This window comes from Trichosurus vulpecula, chromosome 9 (genome assembly GCF_011100635.1).
Source record: "Trichosurus vulpecula isolate mTriVul1 chromosome 9, mTriVul1.pri, whole genome shotgun sequence".
Classification (NCBI taxonomy): domain Eukaryota; kingdom Metazoa; phylum Chordata; class Mammalia; order Diprotodontia; family Phalangeridae; genus Trichosurus; species Trichosurus vulpecula.
In genome coordinates this window covers 121,992,699-122,012,269 of record NC_050581.1, presented here as the reverse complement: position 1 = coordinate 122,012,269, position 19,571 = coordinate 121,992,699, and the positions used below count along the sequence as shown (strand labels likewise).

At 36.4% G+C, this 19,571-nt stretch overlaps 1 protein-coding gene across 1 annotated transcript in view; it reads right to left on the bottom strand.

Moving 5' to 3' along the window:
• The window catches only part of RAD54L2 (RAD54 like 2), a 92,848-nt gene extending 73,948 nt beyond the window's left edge, over nt 1-18,900 (bottom strand). The window contains exon 1 of the mRNA XM_036739629.1: nt 18,849-18,900. Within this exon, the coding sequence (XP_036595524.1) occupies nt 18,849-18,900 (52 nt within the window). The remainder of the gene's footprint in view (nt 1-18,848) is intronic.
• Nucleotides 18,901-19,571: the final 671 nt, after the last annotated feature.

The window sequence follows — 19,571 nt, the reverse complement described above, 5'->3', positions numbered from 1 at the left end:
AGAAAATGAGGCAAACGAGTAAGGCAAATGAGACTGGATTTGAACTCAGGAAGATGAATCTTCTTGATTCCAAGTCCAGGGCTCTATTTACTTTGCCATCTACCTGACTAATTTTTTTTTAACAGTATGAGTTTTAATATTAAGGTCCATTTAGAATGTATTGTAGTGTGGGGTATATATAAGGTGTTAGTCTAAGCATAATTTCCATCAGATTGGTTTTGAGTTTCCCCAAAAATTCTGTAGCAGTTTTTATCAAATAGGGGGTTTCCCCTAGATAACTTCCATTTTCTACTTTATCAAACACTGAGTTATTGAGTTCTCTTATTTCTAAATCTCCCTTGACTAGATGGTTCCATCAATCTATCTATCTATTCATTAACCAACACCAACCAGAGGGTTTTGATGACTGCTGCTTTATAATATGGTTTGAGGTCTGAAAGTGCTGTTTTGTTTTTGGCCTTTAGGTCATTTCCCTTGATATTCTAGATCTTTTGTTTTTCAAAATGAATTTTGTTATTATTTTATCAAGGTCTGTAAATTATTCCCTTGGTAATTTAATTGATATAGAATTAAAAGTATAAATTAATTTTGCTAGGATTGTTTTTTTTAATATTGGCATGGGCTTGCCATGAGCACTTAATATTCCTCCAGCTACTTACATTGTTTTTTATTTCTTTAAGGAGCACTTTGTAACTGAATCTATATAACTATTTTGTGTGCTTTGGTAAGCTGATTTCCAGAGATTTTATGCATTTTGCAGTTATCTGTAATGGGATTTCCCTATTATTGCTTCTTGTGTTTTATGACTGTTATTTAGAAATGTTTTTGATTTTTGAGAATTTTTTTGCTATTGCCTCAATTAGTATCTTTGCTGATTCTCTAGGATTTTCCAAGAAAATCATATCAGCAAACAAGGACAGTTTTATCTTCTATTTACTAATCATTATTCCTTTAATTCTTTTCTCTTCTTTTATCACCATTGTTAGCATTTCCAGAACTGTATCAAATAACAGTGGGGAAAGTAGACATCTTTGCTTCACCCCCATATTTAGAAAAGATTCTAGTACATACCCGCAGCATATAATGCTTACTTTTGGTTTGAGATGCTTTTCATTATATTTTTTAAAGTTTCCTCTATGTCAATAGTTTGTAGGGTTTTTGTTTTTGTTGTTGTTGTTTTTTTTTTTTTTTTTAGCATAAAAGAGTGCTGTACTTTGTCAAGGGCTTTGAAAAAAATTTACCTAGATGATCACGTGATTTTGGATATTAGTTTTTATAGATTATATTGATTGTTTTCTTAATGTTGAACTATCCTTTCATCCATGGTATAAATCCCACTTGGTCATAATGAATGATTCATTGGATAAATCACAGTGTATTCTATTTGACAGGATTTTGTTTAAAATTTTTAACCAATGTTTATTAATAATATTGGCCTATAGTTTTCTTTCCATGTTTTATCTTTCCCTGGTTTAGGTATTGGAACTATATTTATCTCATAAAAGGATTCTAGTAGCGTGCTTTTTCTTCTCAATTCTTAGATTTGTGAAGTATGAGTACTAACTGTTCTTTTTTTGTAACTAATAATCAATTTTATTAATTATGGCTAGCAAATAATTATTTAGTATTTTATTTTTCCCCAGTTAGATGTAAAAACAATTTTAACATTTGTTTTTAAAATGCTGAGTTCCAAATTCTCTCCCTTCCTCCCTCCCTTACCCCATTGAGAAAGTAAGCAATTCCATATAGGTTATATATGTGTAATAATGTAAAATATTTTCATAAGTCATGTTGTGAAAGAAAACACAGACAAGAAAAAAACTCAAGAAAAATAATGTAAAAAAAAGTATGCTTCAATCTGTATTCAGACACCATCTCTGGGGATAGATAGCATTTTTCATCATAAGTCCTTCAGAGTTGTCTTGGATCACTATATTGCTGAAAATAGCTAAGTCATTCATGGCTGATCATCTTACAATACTGCTGCTACTTTGTACACGGTACGTTTCACTTTGCATCAGCTCACATATGTCTTTCCAGGTTTTTCTGAGAGCATCCTGCTCATCATATCTTATACTACAATAGTATTCCATCATAATCACATACCACAACTTGTTCAGTCATTCCCCAATTGATAGGCATCCCCTCAACTTCTAATTCTTTATCCCAAGAAAAGAGCTGCTATAAATATTTTTGTACAAATAGGTCCTTTTCCTTTTTGTTTTTTATCTCTTTTGGGATACAGACCTAGTAGTACTATTGCTAGGTAGAAGGTTTTTTATAGCCTTTTGGGCATTGTTCCAAATTGCTCTACAGAATGGCTGAGTCAATTCACAACTCCACCAACAGTATATTAAAGTCTCATTTTTCCCATGTTCCCTCCAACATTTGTCATTTACTTTTTCTGTCCTATTAGCCAATTTAATAGGTATGAGGTAGTACCTCAGAATTGTTTTAATTTGCATTTCTCCAATTAACAGTGAGTTAGAGTATTTTTTCATATGGCTATAGATATATGGCTGAAAACTTCTCATATTTTTTGATCATTTATCAATTGGGGAATGGCTCTTATTTTTATAAATGACTCAGTTCTCTATGTGTTTGAGAAATGAGGGCTTTATCAGAGAAACTTGTTTCAAAAATTTTTTCAGTTACTATTCCTCCTATACCTCCCACCCCCATTTATTCTATTCTCTCTCCCTTTTCACCCTGTCCCTCCTCAAAAGTGTTCTATTTCTGGCTACTCCCTCCCCCAATCTGCCCTCTCTTTTACCCCCTTCCCCCCTTCTCTTATTCCCTTCCCTTCCTACTTTCCTGTAGGGTGAGATAGATTTCTATACCTAATTGATGGTGTATGTTATTTCCTCTTTGAGCCAATTCTGATAAGAGTAAGGTTCATTCACTCCTCCTTACCTCCCCACCCCTTCCCTGCACTGTAAAAGTTTTTTCTTGTCTCTTTTATGTGAGATAATTTACCCCATTTTACCTCTCCCTTTTTCTTTCTCCCAGTACATTCCTCTCTCACCCCTAATTTTATTTTTTAGATATCATTCCTTCATATTCGGCTCACGCCTGTGCCTTCTGTCCACATATGCTCCTTCTAGTTACCCTAATAATGAGAAAGGTCTTTTGAGTTAGAAATATCTTCTTATGTAGGAATTTAAACAGTTTAAACTTATTAAGTCCCTTATGATTTCCCTCTCCCGTTTGCCATTTTATGCTTCCCTTGAGTCTTGTATTTGAAAGTCAAATTTTCTATTCAGCTCTGGTCTTTTCAGCAAGAATGCTTGAAAGTCTTCTATCACATTGAATATCCATTTTTCCCTCCGGGTAGATGATTCTTGGTTGTAATTATAGCTCCTTTGCCCTCTGGAATATATTCCAAGCCCACCAATCCTTTAATGTAAAAGCTGCTAAATCTTAGGCTATCCTCACTGTGGCTTCATGATACTTAAATTGTTTCTGACTGCTTGCAATATTTTCTCCTTAACCTGGGAACTCTGGAATATGGTTATAATATTCCTAGCAGTTTTCATTTTGGGATCTCTTTCAGGAAATGATCAGTAGATTCTTTCAATTTCTATGTTACCTTCTGGTTCTAGAATATCAGGGTAATTGTCCTTGATAATTTCTTGAAAGATGATGTCTAGACTCTTTTTTTGACCATGGCTTTCCAATAATTTTCAAGTTATCTCTCCTGGATCTATCTTTCAGGTCATTTGTTTTTCCAATGAGATATTTCACACTGTATTCTATTTTTTTTATTGTTTCTTGATTTCTCATAGTTATTAACTTCCATTTGCTCCATTCTAATTTTCAAGGAATTATTTTCTTCAGTGAGCTTTTGGATCTTCTTTTCCATTTGGCCAATTCTGCTTTTTAAGGCATTCTTCTTCTCACTGGCTTTTTGGACCTCTTTTACCATTTGGCCTAGTCTGTTTTTTAAACGTGCTATTTTCTTCAGTATTTTTTTGTGTCTCCTTTACCGAGCTGTTGACTTGTTTTTCCATGATTTTCTTGGATCACTTTCATTTCTCTTCCCAACTTTTCCTCTACCTCTCTTACTTGATTTTCAAAATCCTCTTTGAGCTCTTCCATGGCCTGATACCAATTCATATTTTTCTTGAAGGCTTTGGATGTAGGTGCTTTGACTTTGTTTTCTTCTGAGCATGTGTTTTGATCTTTCTTGTCACCATAGTAACTTTCAATAGTCAAGAGTTTTTTTTTCCATTGTTTGCTCATTTTCCCAGCTTATTAGTTGACTTTTAAGTCTTTGTTAAAGTAGAGGCTCTACTTCCAGGGTGAAAAGCATACTTTCCCAAGTTTCAGGGGGTTTGTGAACTACTTTCAGAGATACTTCCAGTATCTTTCTAAGTTTTCAGTTCTTCCAAGGTGGTATTATCTAAGGAGAGGTATTTACCACTCTCCTGGCCTTTACTCTGGCCTGTGAGAGACCACAAGCACTCTTTTCTGCCCTAGAACTGTGAGGAGGGTCCCCTCCTCCACTGTGGCTATGCTAGTGCTCCTCCTCACCCTGGGATTGCCACCCAGGACCTGGATCCAAGTATGGGCAAAGCGACAGAGTCCTGCCTCAGTACTAGCAAAAAGATCCCTGTAATCTCCTTCTGACCAGTTCAATCCCCTTACCTTCCGTGGGCTGAGAGATACAGAAGCAGTCACTACCACCGCTGCTGCTGCTCCTTCAGTCACTCCCAAGGCCTGCTCCTGGTTTGCTGAGGCCAGGGCTGTGCTGGTATGGCCTGTACTGGACTGCACTCCTCTATCAACTTGGTTCAACAGACTTTTTTCCTACTGACCTTCCAAGTTGTCTTGAGCTGGAAATTTGTTTCCTCTGTCTTTTAATGGGTTCTGCTACATCTAGAATTTGTTTAGTCATTTTTAAAGGTATTTGGAGGAGTCTGGGGGAGAGCTTAGGCGAGTCTCTGTCTTTATTTTGCCATCTTGGCTCTGCCTCCAACAGGGCCATTTTGCAAGTCAGGATGGCTTAGGGTCCAGAAAAATCTCAACCAAAAGGCAATTTTTTGCCAGTTAAGTGGGAAGAAAACCCCAGAAAATACCTTACATGAGTTTGGAGAGGGCAGTTCTATTCTGACACCAAGAGGTAAAATATGATTATTAACTGTTCTTTAAACATTTTATAAAATTCTCCTGTGAACTGATCAGGACCAGGAGTTTTCTGAAAGTATTCCTCTATTTCTTCTGTGTTTTTAGTTCTGTTAGCATATAACTGTGCAAAATGTTCTGATTCTTCTTTTTATTTCTTCTAGCTTTGCTGCAATTTCACTTTGCACATTTGCTATTTTGATTTGATTTTCTGCTCTTTTCTTTCAAAATCAGATTAGTTAATGGTTTATCAATTTTATTAATCTTTTCAAAGAACCAGCTTTTAGTTTATTCTGGAGTTTTTTCTTTCCAATTTACCTATTTCCCCTCTAATTTTTAATATTTCTTTTGTACTTAAGTTTATTCACTAATTTTCCAATTTAAAAATCCATATTCAGTTCATTAATGTTCTCTTTTTCTATTTTGATAACATATGACTGTAATGATATGATTTTCCCCCTAAGGAATGCTTTAGCTGTATCACAGAAATTTGGTATGCTCTTTCCTCATTTTTTACACAGTTACTATTTCTGAGATTTGTTCTTCAGTCTATTCGTTATTGAAGATTTCATTGCTAAGTTTCCATTTGGATCTGTCTTTAGTTTGTGGTCCCTGAAGCAGTTGCTTCTAATTGTATTATGGTCTATAAAAGATTTATTGGCTATTTCTGCCTTTTAACCTTTGTAATATCTCTGTGCCCTACAACATGGTCAATTTTTGCAAAAGTTTCATGTGGTAGAGATATATGTATACTATTCTGCTATTTAGCTTTTAACTCTAGTTTTTCCAGTATTTTGTTCAGTTCCACATTTTTTCCTTTTGATTACCTTTCTGCTAAACTTATATTTAAGACTCTTATCACTATTATGTTACTATGTCTTTTTGAAGTTCAGAAAATGTTTCCGTTATGAATTCAGATGCTAAAGAATTTGGAGCACTTAAGTTTATTATTGATATTGGTTTATCATCTATAGCTCCTTTCAGCACAATATAGTGTCCTTGTTAATCCTTTTTAATCTTTGTTTTCGCTTTGTCTAACAGCATGATGGCAACTCCTGATTTTTTTGAGACACCTGATACATAGTAGATTTTTCCCCATCCCCTTAATTTTTATTTTATGCATGTTTTTGTTTTATAAATGTGTTTCTTTTAAGCAGTAGGTTAGAGTTCTGCAAGGTTTTGTTTTCTTGTCCAATCTCACTCTTTTTCATTGTATTGGATTATTTAATCTGTCTATATTTAAAGTTATAAAAGTTAGGTTTATATTTTCATCCATCTGTCTCAAAGATTTTTAAAGTTATAATTTTTCTCCCTTTTCTGCTATAAATACAGTATTATAATCCTTTAATTATCTTAATCTTTTTTCAAGGTGGACTTGTTCCAACTGGTTCTCTTCCCCTGTCCTCTGATCCCCTCTTTTTATCAACCTTTAAGGTTTTATTTATTTGTTCCTCTCTCCTACTTTTATCTGATTATATATTTCTTTTTCCTTTTTTCTCCTCTCAGGTAGGTTCCCTTTTCCTCTCCTCCCCTTCAGCTAGCCCTGGTCATTAGTTTTTAAATTTTATGTTTTTGTACTTCTTTCCAAAAAAGGATTTCTCTCACGCTCTTCAATTATCCATCTTCTTTTTCTGTTTACTAGAGCCTCATTCTCTGATTCATGACATGATCTATATAATCATCTGGTCTCTCTCTCTCTTCTTTGTATTCTTTATACAATCAAAATTTCCAAGGTATCCATTCTAGGCTGTCTTGTGGGTACATTCTGCCACTGCCTTGTAGGGTTTATTTACCTCATGGATTCCCATTTTTCTGTTGTGCCTCACTCTCAGAACAATGTCAATTATTGTAGGTGTCACAGAAAAGGATGAGGCCCCCAGGCCTCATCCAGTGTGAGGTCCTCATTTCTCTTTACCCATAAGGGCATTCACCATTGGAACCCCTCCTACCTCCAAAATAAGGCCTCTTTCCTCTCCTCCTCTTTTCAATCTTTTCCCCTACTCCTCACCCCTTCCCCTATAGTTTCTTCTCTTTCTGAAGCCAAAAAAGTCACTTTCCCTTTATTGCTAGCCTTTTATTTGACCCTGGCACAGCACTCCTCTCCATAGCCCTGCTCCCCCTCCCCTCAACCCCTTTCATTTACCCTCTCATATTGTAATGTAGTTCTACAAAAGAAGCATTCACCTATAGGCAGGGTGTTGCCAGGCTCTGTCCATAATGTTGTCCCCTTTGTGCCTCTTTGCTATTACTTCTGCCATATTCCCATCATCACTCCTGTCTCCTTGTGTACTTTTAGAGAGAAGTCTCTTACTGGTCTTTGTGTTTTTACTCCATTGCTGTTGCTGCCTGCATGTGTTCATTCCTCTTGCAATTGTGTTCTTTGGGATGCTCAAGAAGCAAATAATCTTTTCAGATCTGGTTTTCTAAGAATGCTGCCAGCTCTTCCTTATTATTGAATATCCATCTTCTGTCCTATATAGTTAAGCTCAGATTTGTAGGATAGGTCACCTTAGGCTTCATCTTGAGCTCCAATGGTCTTCAGAACACATTCCTTCCTCTTTTATCTAGTAGGTGCAGAACAGTCTTGATTTATTTGACGATCCTTTCCTTTGTATTTGAAGGTCTTTCTCCTGATGGCTTATGGAACTTCTTGTTTCTGAATTGAACTGTTAAATTTTTAGCCTAGGAGATTTTTTTTTTTTTCTGAAGGCAATCAGTGAATTCTTTCAATTTAGGTTTCATTGTCTATGTTCAGAAGTTCGAGGCATTTCTCTTCTATTATTTCTTTCATTATGGTGTGAGGTTTTTTGGTCCTATCATTTCCTTCTGGGAGACCTATGATCCTTCAGTTGTCTATACACATCTTGCCTTCAGGATCTGTAATATATTACATATATATTACATATATATACATACATAACATATATTATATATATTTTGCTTGCAGAATGAGCATATTTTCTTTTAATGTTTTTTGTGTTGATTTTTTTGCTTTTCTTTTCTCAGCTGTCCCTTCATTTCTGTATATTTGCAATCTCAATCTATTGTTCTCTCTTTTGTTTCTTTGGTGAAGCTTGCCACTGTAGATTCAAATTTCTGCTCATTATTTTTTGCTGTGCTGGACATAAATTCTATTCTCCTAATTCTCATTTCTCTTTTAAACCACTATTGAACAGCATGTTGTGATTCCATGTTCTCCTCAAATTTTACAGGATCCTCCTCTAGCTCATCAAGTGCAGGATCATTTTCCTTCATTTTGCAGTATTTATTCATAGATGCCTAGCTTTAGAGGCCATATTTCTCCTGCTACTGGTTTTCCTGTTGATTTATCTGTTTATGTTCAAAGTCTTTGAGATTTTTTCTTCCTAAAGTGTTTGGTACTTTCAGTCTCCTCACCCCTCCCTAATCCCCTCCCCCGTCTGATTGTGGTTTCCTTGGGGGCTGGATCTAACAGTGTTCTCAGTCTTCCACACTGAACAATTCACAGTTCAGCAGCCTAGGTCTCTGCCCCAACTGACTTTTGGGTGATTAGAAATGACCCCAGCTGGGTGCTGTGTTCTTTACCTCAGGAGTGCTGCACAGCTCTCCACATGCAGTATCTCTTGTCCTGATGGCCTATCCTACTCCCTATTTCTCAGTTCTCTGGCCCAGCACCAGGAGTTCAGAGCCTGCCTTCCTTACCACTAAATAGCTCAGAGTACCACATATCAGAGCCCACTTTCCCTGGCACTGTAGGTCAGAGTCTACTGGCATAAGCAGTTCAGAGCCCACCTTCTCCAACACTAGCAATTCAGACCTTTGCAGCACTGGTACTTCCAGGTTGAAGCACCTGGTAAGCTTTTGCTCCTGAAGGGCTATGTCCAAGTTGGCTGTTGATGCCTAAAGCAAACTCCTTCAGCCTGGAGCCAGGATCTCTATGGCACTGGAAAGAAGGAGATGAAAATGGGGTGCGGTGGTGAGTTTTGATGAAAGCCTTCATTATGTCCATAGTTCTAGTAGTTTGGCCTCATTGGTCACTGTGTGGGAGGTAGAGGAGAGGTGCTGAGTGAGGTCAGGGCCAGTGAACATCAGTTTAGTTCTTGCAGGTGGGCAGAGGGGGTGCATGTTAAACTTTTGAGGGGCTTCTAGGTGTCCTAGACCATGAAAAAGCTGAAGTTGCTTTGTCTTTCACACATAATTTCTGTTTTAGAGAGGTTTCAGAGATGATAGGAAATCAGAGAAAATGCAGAGTCTGCCATGTTGTTGCTCACACAACTCAGAAATCTACTCCACATAAATTTTTGAAAATTTTTTTTGTTATAGTTTAAATTCTGAATTGTCTCCCTACCTCCCTCCCTACACCACACCTGAGAAAGCCACCATTTGATACAGATATAGATATAACCACATATACAATACTAATCATACTTTTGTTTATCAGTTCTTTCTCCAGAGGTGGATGGCATCTTCCTTCAATATCCATAATATTCAGAATAGCTTAGTTGTTCACAATTATTTTTCAAACAATATTGCTGTTATCATATATAACATTCTCTTGGCTCTGCTCATTTCACTCTTAATTATTTATACAAGTCTCTCCATGTTTCTCTAAAATCAACCTGCTCATTTCTTACAACACAGTATTCCATCACAATCATATATCACAACTTGTTTAGCTATTCCCCAATTGATGGGAATCCCCCTGCTTTCTGTCTAGATAGGAGTTTCAACGTACATAGGGTTTTGGCCTTAAGGTAGCATCTTTTTAGAGCTCAGGCAATTTAAGAAAGGAAGCAAGTAATTGGAAAAGAAGGAATTGTGTTACTCTCCTTTCCCCAAGGCAGCAAACATGCTGGAGACTTGATGGAATGATGCCTATTCCTGTAGCCCAGAAGCAGGAGATTGATTCATTGGAATGGCACTTCTCTTCCTATAGGAGGCTAGAGATGAGGTAGGATTTACTACATGCACAGCACAATGAAATGGTATCTGCTTTCCTTCCTCCCCAGGAGGTTGGGGATCAGAATGGTATGATGGAATGGCACCCTTCACCTTCTCACAAAAAAACTGAAAGGACTTTTTAGAGAAGAGACACAAAGAGAATTCTGGGAAAATGGCGGAGATCAGAAAATTATAGGCACTCCAACTTCGCTCCACAAAAAAGACAGAACATCACCTCAAAATGAATGCTGAAACAATAATTTTAGCAAAGTAATAGGAGATAAAATAAACCCACACAAATCATCAGCATTTTTATATATCACCAACAAAAACCTGCAAGAGATGCCCCAGGGAAGCTAGATGGAGCAGTGAGTAGAGCACCAGCCCTGGTGTCGGAAGGACCTGAGTTCAAATCAGGCCTTAGACACTGGACACACTTACTAGTTGTGTGACCTTGAGCAAGTCACTTACCCCCAACTGCCCTGCCATCCCCCCTCCAAAAAAAGAAAAGAGAGATGCCCCATTTAAAATAATTGTAGACAATAAAAAATACCTGAGAGTATACCTGCCAAAACAGGCCCAGGGAACTACATGAACATAATTATAAAATACTCTTTATATACAAATAAAGTAAGATTTAAATAATTAAAGAAATATTAATAGTTAAACAAAGCCAATATAATAAAAATGACAATTTTACCTAAATAATATATTTATTCAATGCCATTCCAATTAAATTACTTAAAAATTATTTTACTGAGTTAGAAAAAATATTAACAAAATTCATTAGGAAGAACAGAGGATCAAGAATTTCAAAGAAACTAATGAAAAAGAATGTAAAGGAAGGGGGCTCAGCAGTACCAGACCATAAACTATATTATAAGTCAGTAAATATCAAAACTATCTAGTACGGCTAAGAGGCAGAAAAATAGATCAGTAGAACAGAACAGACATATGATACATAGTAATTAAGGATTCTGGCAACCTTGTGCCTGACAAATGTAAAGATTTGAGTTCTGAAGATAAGAATTCATTGTTTGGTAAAAATTGTTAGGAAATGTAGGAAGCAGTTTGGCAGAAATAGGGCATAGGCTGGTATCTTTAACCATGTACCAGAACAGGGTCAAAATAGATACATAACCTAAAGGGAGATAGCACAAGAAAATTAAAAGAACATGGAACACATAACCCATAAGACTCATGGATAAAAGAATAATTTATGAATAAACAAGAGAGGGAGAGTATTGTAAAGTACAAAATGGATAATTTTGATTACATTAATTAAAAAGATTTTATACAAATAAAACCAATGTAGCCAAGATGAGAAGGAAAGCAGAAAATTAGGGATAAAATTTTAAGACAGTCTCTTAGACAAAGATCTCATTTCTCAAACATATAAAGAACTTTGTCATGAATATGAGTCATTCCCCAATTGATAAATGGTCAAAGGATATGAACAGGCAGTTTTCAGAGGAAGAAATCAAAGCTATCTACAATCACATGAAAAAATGCTCTACCTGATTAAAGAAATACAAAGTTAAAGATTCCAAGGTATTACCTCACACCTATCAGATTGGCTAAGATGACAGAAAAGGAAAATGATAAATGTTGGAAAAGATGTGGGGGAAAATGGAACACTAATGCATTGTTGGTGGAGTTGTGAACTGATCCAACCATTCTGGAGAATAATTTGCAACTATGCCCAAAGGACTATGAAACTACATACCCTCTGATCCAACAATATCACTACTAAGTCTTTACCCCAAAGAGATTTTTTTTTTAAAAAAAGGGAAAAGGACCTATTTGTACAAAAATATTTATAGCAGCTCTTTTTGTGGTGGCAAAAAATTGGAAATTGATGAATTGGGTGAGCAGCTAGGTAGCTCAGTGGATAGAGCACCAGCTCTGGAGTCAGGAGGATCTGATTTCAAATCTAGCTTCAGATACTTATTAGCTGTATGACCCTGGGCAAGTCACCTTAACCCTGTTCACCTCAGTTCCTCATCTGTAATATGAGCTGAAGAAAATGTCAAACCATTACAGTATCTTTGGCAAGAAAACTCCAAATAGAATTATAGAGTTGGACACAACTGAAAATGACTTAACAGCAACCATAAATTGGGGAATGGTTGTGATATATGATTGTTGCTACAAGAAATGACAAGTAGAATGATTTCAGAAAAACCTGGACTTATATGAACTGATGCAAAGTGAAATGAGCAGAACCAGGTGAACATTGTACACAATAATAGCAATTTTGTATGATGATCAACTGTGAATGACTTAGATATTCTCAACAAAACAATGATCCAAGACAATTCCAAAGGACTCATGATGAAAAATGCTATCCATCTCCAGAGAAAGAACTGATGGAAGTCTGAATGCAGATCAAAGCATACTATTTTTTCACTTTATTTTTCTCATGGTGGGTTTTCTTTTTGGTCTGTGTTTTCTTTCACAATATAACTAGTATGAAAATATGTTTTGCATAATTGCACATGTATAGTCTATATCAAATTGCTTACTGTATAGAGAATTTGGAACTCAAAATTTTAAAAAACAAATGTTAAAAATTGTTTTTACATGTAATTGGGAAAAAATAAAATATTCTTAAATAAAAAGTCAATGGTGCAAAATTATAAAGAACAAGCATGGTTTGAAAGAAGAAATATGAGAAGACACTCACATCTTACCCCTTTGGGGGGAGAGTCCATGAGTATTGCACATTATATATATTTTCAGACTTCATGATTTAATGATCAGTTAGGGTGATTGTTCTTCCTTCTTTTGTTTTTAATAACAACATTTGTTATACTGGATGGCTCTCAGGGAGGAAAAGTGATACTGGGGCGGGGGGAGGGGGACTGTAGTGACGTAAAAAAAACAAGGTATCATTAAAAATTTATTAAAAAAAAAAACTAAGTTGGTTTAAGTTCCTTTGCATCCATATCAGGACCTCTGGAACAGAGGTGTCAAACACATGCTGGCAGGCCATATATGGTCCACAATACTCCCAAGTGTGTCCTGAACCAGATTAAAATATAATTAGGAAGGTATTGGCGAAACAAATAAAAACACAATAAAACTTTAAAAGCTAAGTTAATATATGGCCCACAAGAATCCCTATGTATGGTTTAGTGGCCTGTTTCTATTCGAGTTTGACATCACTGCTTTAGATAATTCCTCCTTTTCATCATCATAATTGTGTCTCTATAACTCTGGTGTTTCATTCTTAAGGGCTTCTCATGACTCCTGAGCTGACTTCACCTACAGAATTTTAATTCACAAGATCCTACTTCTTTCTACTCTGAATTTTCTGAAATCTGCTCTCCCAAAATACAGAGTATATGTCAGAAGACTATTCTTGGTTTTCTTCTCTTTCTCTATCATAAACTCTAAAATGGAGCAGGCACTTCCCTCTAAAGTGCTCATCATTTCCACCCCAGCAACCAATTTCTGCCTGGTGAAGAGACTCACATTCAGAATAGAATTTCCTACATCACTTTCTTTCACAATATGACTAATACGGAAATATGTTTTGCATGATTGCACATGTATAACTTCTAGCAATTGCTTACCATCTCAGGGAAGGAGGGAGGGAGAGAATTTGGAACTCAAAATTTTAAAAAATGAATGTTAGAAATGTTTTTACATGCAAGCAGGAAAAATAAAATATTTTTTAAAAATTTCCACATCTTGAATAATGAATGGGCCAAATAAAAATCATAGAAACTATAATGGAAGAGAATAATCATGAGATGACATACAAAAATACCCAGTATTCAGCTAAAGCAGACCTCACAGGAAATATTATGTCAATGAGAACATACATGAACAAAATAGAGAAAGACAGAATCATGAACTGACCATGCAATTACAAACATGAAAATCAACAAACCCAAAATAAGCAAAAAAAGAAATCTTGAAAATCAGAAGAGAAATAAATTGAAAGACAATAGAATTGTCTGACAATTGACAATAAAACTGTAAGCTGGTTCTCTGAAAAGACAAACACAAATCAATGAACCTTTAGCTAACATAATTTTAAACAGAGAAGAAAATCAATTTACCTATTTGTTACAAGGGCTTTGTTTTGCTTTTAATATGAGGGGAGGGAGGTGAGAGGGGAAGAAAAGAAATTTTTGTCCATTAAAAATAAACTTTAAAAATTTTTAGAAATCAAATTACCAAAATAAAAAATGCAATTAAATCACAACAATGAACAAAAAGAAATATCATCACATATTATATATAACTGTATCCTAGTGGAACTGAAAATTTACAATAGGGGATTACCTAGAAAAATACAAAATGACCAAATTAACAGAAGACCAAATAGAGATTTTACATCAGGAAAGGAAATTGAAGTAGGTACAAAGGAATAATCATTGTATAATCCATATATTTATAGGAAAATTCTCCCAAATGTCTAGAGAACCTCTATTACACACATTATATTCTCAAAAAGTTTTTTTTTTTAAAAAAACACTCTACCAAATTCCTTTTCTTAGACAACTGTAGACCTACTACTTAAACAAGGAAAGAATAAGGCAAAGAGAACTATAGACCAACATAACTAATGAATATCAATTCAAAAGTTTTAAATAAAATCCCATCCAAAGTAAAATAACATCTTTTCTCATTGATTTCCTTAACTTTTGAAGGGTGAAATTATCATTAACATAAGTAAAGAAATCATTAGCTACTTTGCACTAGGAAAAGTCTACAGACACTATTCTCCTCCCCATCCAGGTCACTCCCCTTTCTTCCTCAATGAGTTTATTATATAGCTCAGTTTTTCTCTCCTCCCCAACTCCTGCCCTCTCATATTAGAAGACTTTCCCTAAAACACCCTAACCACTCAGTTTCACAGCCACTCACTTCTTATGAATACAATGATAGTCATATACTTGATTTTGCCACAAATGTACTCATCCACTAATGGATCACCTCCATGTTCAAGAATTTCAAAATCCCCTTATCCAGCCATAAGCTGTTGGCTTTTCACATCTCCCCTCTGCTTCCCCTTACAAAACCCGACTCTTCACTCACACTATCACTTCAAATTCCTTGATCCCTCAGTACTCTCTCAGGTCCTCTCCCTTGCACTAGCCATTCTCCTCTCTTCTCCCCATCTTGATCCCATGGTAAACCAATTCAACTCTACACTGCCCTCCTCTTTTAAATCCCCAGCCCCTTTATCATATCACTGATTAAGCCCCGCCAAGTCTCAGCCTTGGATCATTCCTGCCTTTTGTACCCTTCACTCGTACACACTTATTGAACAAAGGTGGAAAAAATCATGCAACTGTTCTGACTGGGTCTCTTACAAATTTATATTATACATGTATAACCTATATCGAACTGCTTGCCTTCTCAATGAAGGGATGTGGGGGAGGGAGGAAGGGAGAGAATTTGTAACTCAAAGTTTTTAAAGCAAATGTCATAAACTGTTTTTGCATGTAGCTGGGGAAAAATAAAAATAAAATACTTAACACACAGGCATGTGCACACACATACACACATAAAACACAAATTTATGTTATACAACTTCAACTGGGTCCTCACTTCTGCTAGGCAATCCTACTATGCCTCCCACTCTCCACAGCAGATCTCAACCCTCCTCAAACCTCCCATAGCTCCCACATCCCCTATTCTCTCAGCAGAGAACTTTGCCTCATATTTTACAGAAAAAAGTAAGGCCATGCACCATGAGCTCTCTTCTCCCCTCTTCATAATCTCATATTACTCAAATGCCTTTTACTACTATCTCCTCCTCATTCATCTCACATGATGAAATGGCTTTGCTCCCAAGGCTAACCCATCTATTTGTTCAAAAGATCCCATTCCATCTCATCTTATAACAGTTTGCCCCCTCTGTCACTTATTTTCTTTTTTTTTTAAATTAATTTTTAATATTAATTAAAAAATTTTTAGTTCCAAATTCTCTCTCTCCAGCTCCTCTCCCACTCATTAAGAAGGCAATCAATATGACACTCATTATACATGTGAAATCATGCAAAACATATTTTTGTATTAGCTATGTTGCAAAAAAAAAAAGAAAAGAAAGAAAAAGAAAGTGAAAAACAATCTGCTTCATGCTGCATTCAGAATTCAGCAGTTCTCTCTCTGTGAAGGTGGACTGCATTTTTCATCATTAGTTCTTTCGGAATTGCCTTGGATCCTTGTATTGATCAGTTGCCTAAATCTTTCACTGTTGATCACCATTACAATATTATCCTTACTGTGTACAATATTTTCCTGGTTCTGCTCACTCCACTATGCATCAGTTTATATGTCTTCCCAGATTTTTCTGAAACCATCTCCCTCATCATATAGCACAATGGTATTCTATCATGATCATATACCACAACCTGTTCAGCCATTCCTAATTGATAAGCATCCTCTCAATTTCCAATTCTCTGCCACTACAAAAAGAGTTGCTATAAATACTTTGGTACTCCTTGTATCTCCTTTTCCTTTTCCTTTGATCTCTTTGAGATACATATTGATGGGTTAAAAGGTACAAACAGTTTTATAGCCTTCTATCATCTATTTTCAATCTCTCCCTGTCTACTGGCTCATTCTTTACTGCCTATAAACAGGCCCATGTCTCTCCCATCCTGAAAAAAACACTCACTTGATCCTTCCATCCCAGCTAAATATCATTCCGTAACTCTTCTGCCCTTTGTAGCTAAAGTCTTCAAAAAGGGCATCTATAATAGATGCCTCCATTTTCTCTCCCCTCATTCTCTACTTATCCCCTTACCATCCAACTTCAAATCTTATCATTTCACAAAAACTTTTCTTTCCAAAGTTTTCAGTTATCTTTTAATTTCCAGATTCAAAGGCCTTTTCTCACTTCTCATTCTCCTAGACCTCTCTGAAGCCTTTGATACTGTTTATAATCTTTTCTATGGTACCTAGCTTGATGGATGTATATACTGTTCCCTGTCTCCCCTTTTCATTTAAAAGTCCTTTTGATTACATCTGAAATACTCCAGACAAATACATTTTTATTTGCCTTTTGTTGGGTACAGGCTTATCCATAACCAAAAGGGGCATGTCACTCCTATATTTTGAGCTATGTTCAAGAACTCTAAGTCCCTTTCTCATATACCACCATCTAACCAGCTATTCCATTCCAAATGGCAGTTTCAAACTTACTCTTCTCAAGCCCCTATGCAATCATCCTTACTTCTCAAAATTCAAGCCTCTGTCATGAGCTTCTTCTTTTCCCCAAATCATAATATTCCAATTCACCTCAGCATCATTCCCCCTACACTCTTTCTTTGTTCCAATCTAGGAGGATGAAGTGGCATTCTCCTTGCCTGTAGCAAGCCGTCTGCTGTTATCTTTGATCCCATGCCTTCCCATTTTCACCAGGAGATTGTCACTCTGATCATTTCCCCCTCACCCTGAATTTTTCAACCAATCCTTAACCACTCTCTCCTTCATTGTTGTCTAAGAACATCCCCAGATCTTCCCAATCCTTAAAAAAGAAAAAGAAAACTTCCCTGGACTCTAACATCCCCTTAAGGTGCTAGCCTATATTGCTCCTCCCTTTGATAGCTAACCAGAGAAGACAAAGCTCTCTACACCCATAGCCTCCACCTTTTCACAGTTCCCATCCCAGAAAGAAACGGCTCTCTCCAAGGTTATCAATTATTTATTACTAAATCTAATGACCTTCTTCCCATTGTCTAGATGATATTCCTCCACACAGATTACAATTCTCCTCCCTGCCTCTTCAGATCCTTCAGCTTATTGATTATTATGGTCGTCAAGTCCAACCTATAACTGAATAGGAATCACTTCTTCAATATTCTTGACAAGCAGTCATATTCCCTGACTAAAGACCTCCAGTGAGAATAAACATTTCCTAAACAATCTGAGTTGTCCCAAAGCATAATCAACTGGCTCAGAAGACAGTGAGGTCCTTTCCTGAAATTAGCTTCTCTGCAACTTGCACTCACAGAATGCAAACAGGCAGTATAGAAGTCCCAGGACTTTTGAAAGCTTTGATGACCATGCAATCCTATTAGTCACCTCCTATTTGCTGACAATCAATCACCTTGTGAAAGGACAGAATTGAAGGCCTATGGTTAGGCTGAAAAAAAGTTTCTAACCAGCTAATCACTGAGTATTCAGATCATCACATTGTAATGAAGGAATCTGGAGTAAATAAAAGGTCTATCACCACTTGGGCCAGTCCCCTCACAGAAGAGTCTGAAGAACTGAAACAAGGAGACAGCAGAATTACAAGAAACAAAACGCCCAACTGAGGCTTCACTAAGCATTCCACAGAGAAATCACTTACCACGAGAGGTAGAAGATGCCTTAGAGAAATCATTTAATCCAACCACTTCATTTTATAGATGAGGAGCTGGAGGCCCATGGTGGTGAAGAGATTTGTCCAAGGTCTCAAATCAAGTTAGAAGCAAAACCAAGTCTCCTAATTTCTGGTAAAGCAGAAGCTCTTTCCACTGTACCAGGCTGCCTTGTGTGTCCACAAAGTGGTAACAATATTTTCTAGTCATATCACCAAGAACTATTCGATCAGGAGGCAGTGGCAGTATGAAACCTATTTCTGTATTTGTATGTTAGAAAAATATTTTGCTGTGATCTCTCATTCTGAATTTTAAAAGCAATCCAACAAGAAATAAAATATCAAGAATTCTCTGGGAATAAAACATCTACTTTTAAATATGCAAAAACAAGAATGGGAATATCCCTACTCTCACCAAACCACTATTGCAAAGACACCGATGGATTGAAATATATCGGAAACCCCAAATACTTACCATTCTCATCAAGCAAGTCTTCCTCATCATCCCCATCATTGCCCTCCTCCATTGCCTCTTCCTCCTCCTCCTCCTCCTCCTCCTCCTCCTCCTCCTCCTCCTCTTCCATATCCTCCGGCTCCAAGTCTGGGTCCAAGTCTGGATCACTCCCTGAGATTGACTCGTCTGACATGGCTCCCAATAGTCCTCACTGTGCATTACCTACTCATGGTCTACAGTGGGACAGACCTATGGGGAAAGGAAAGAAAGCAAGAAAGAGCTCAGAATCCCCAATCCCAAGGCATCACAAGCTCATGATATCCTCCTCATCTAGGGGTAAAATGAGCCACCAGAATGAGGATTCAGGAAATAGTAGTTTCAGTTCCTCTCCTAATTCTATCCTTCATCTCAGTATCTATCATATCCTTTTATTTCATTTTTTAAAAAGATTTATTGCCTTTTATTTTTCTGTCAACACCTGTCACCCCGAATGAAACCTTTTGTTTTTCTCTTAAAATCCCTTCCTCCCACTGAAACTTTCCCAGTAACAAGTAAAAACATTTAAGCAAGGACTGAAGATAGTCGCTGTGAGCAAACATGACTGACAATGTATTCTACATTTCACATCCATAATTCCCACCTCTCTACTAAGAGGAAAGAGGTTGGTTTCTTTATCAACTCTCCATGACTGAGATTGTTCATTATAATTCATCAAGTTTCACTGCTTTTAGTGTTATCATTTGT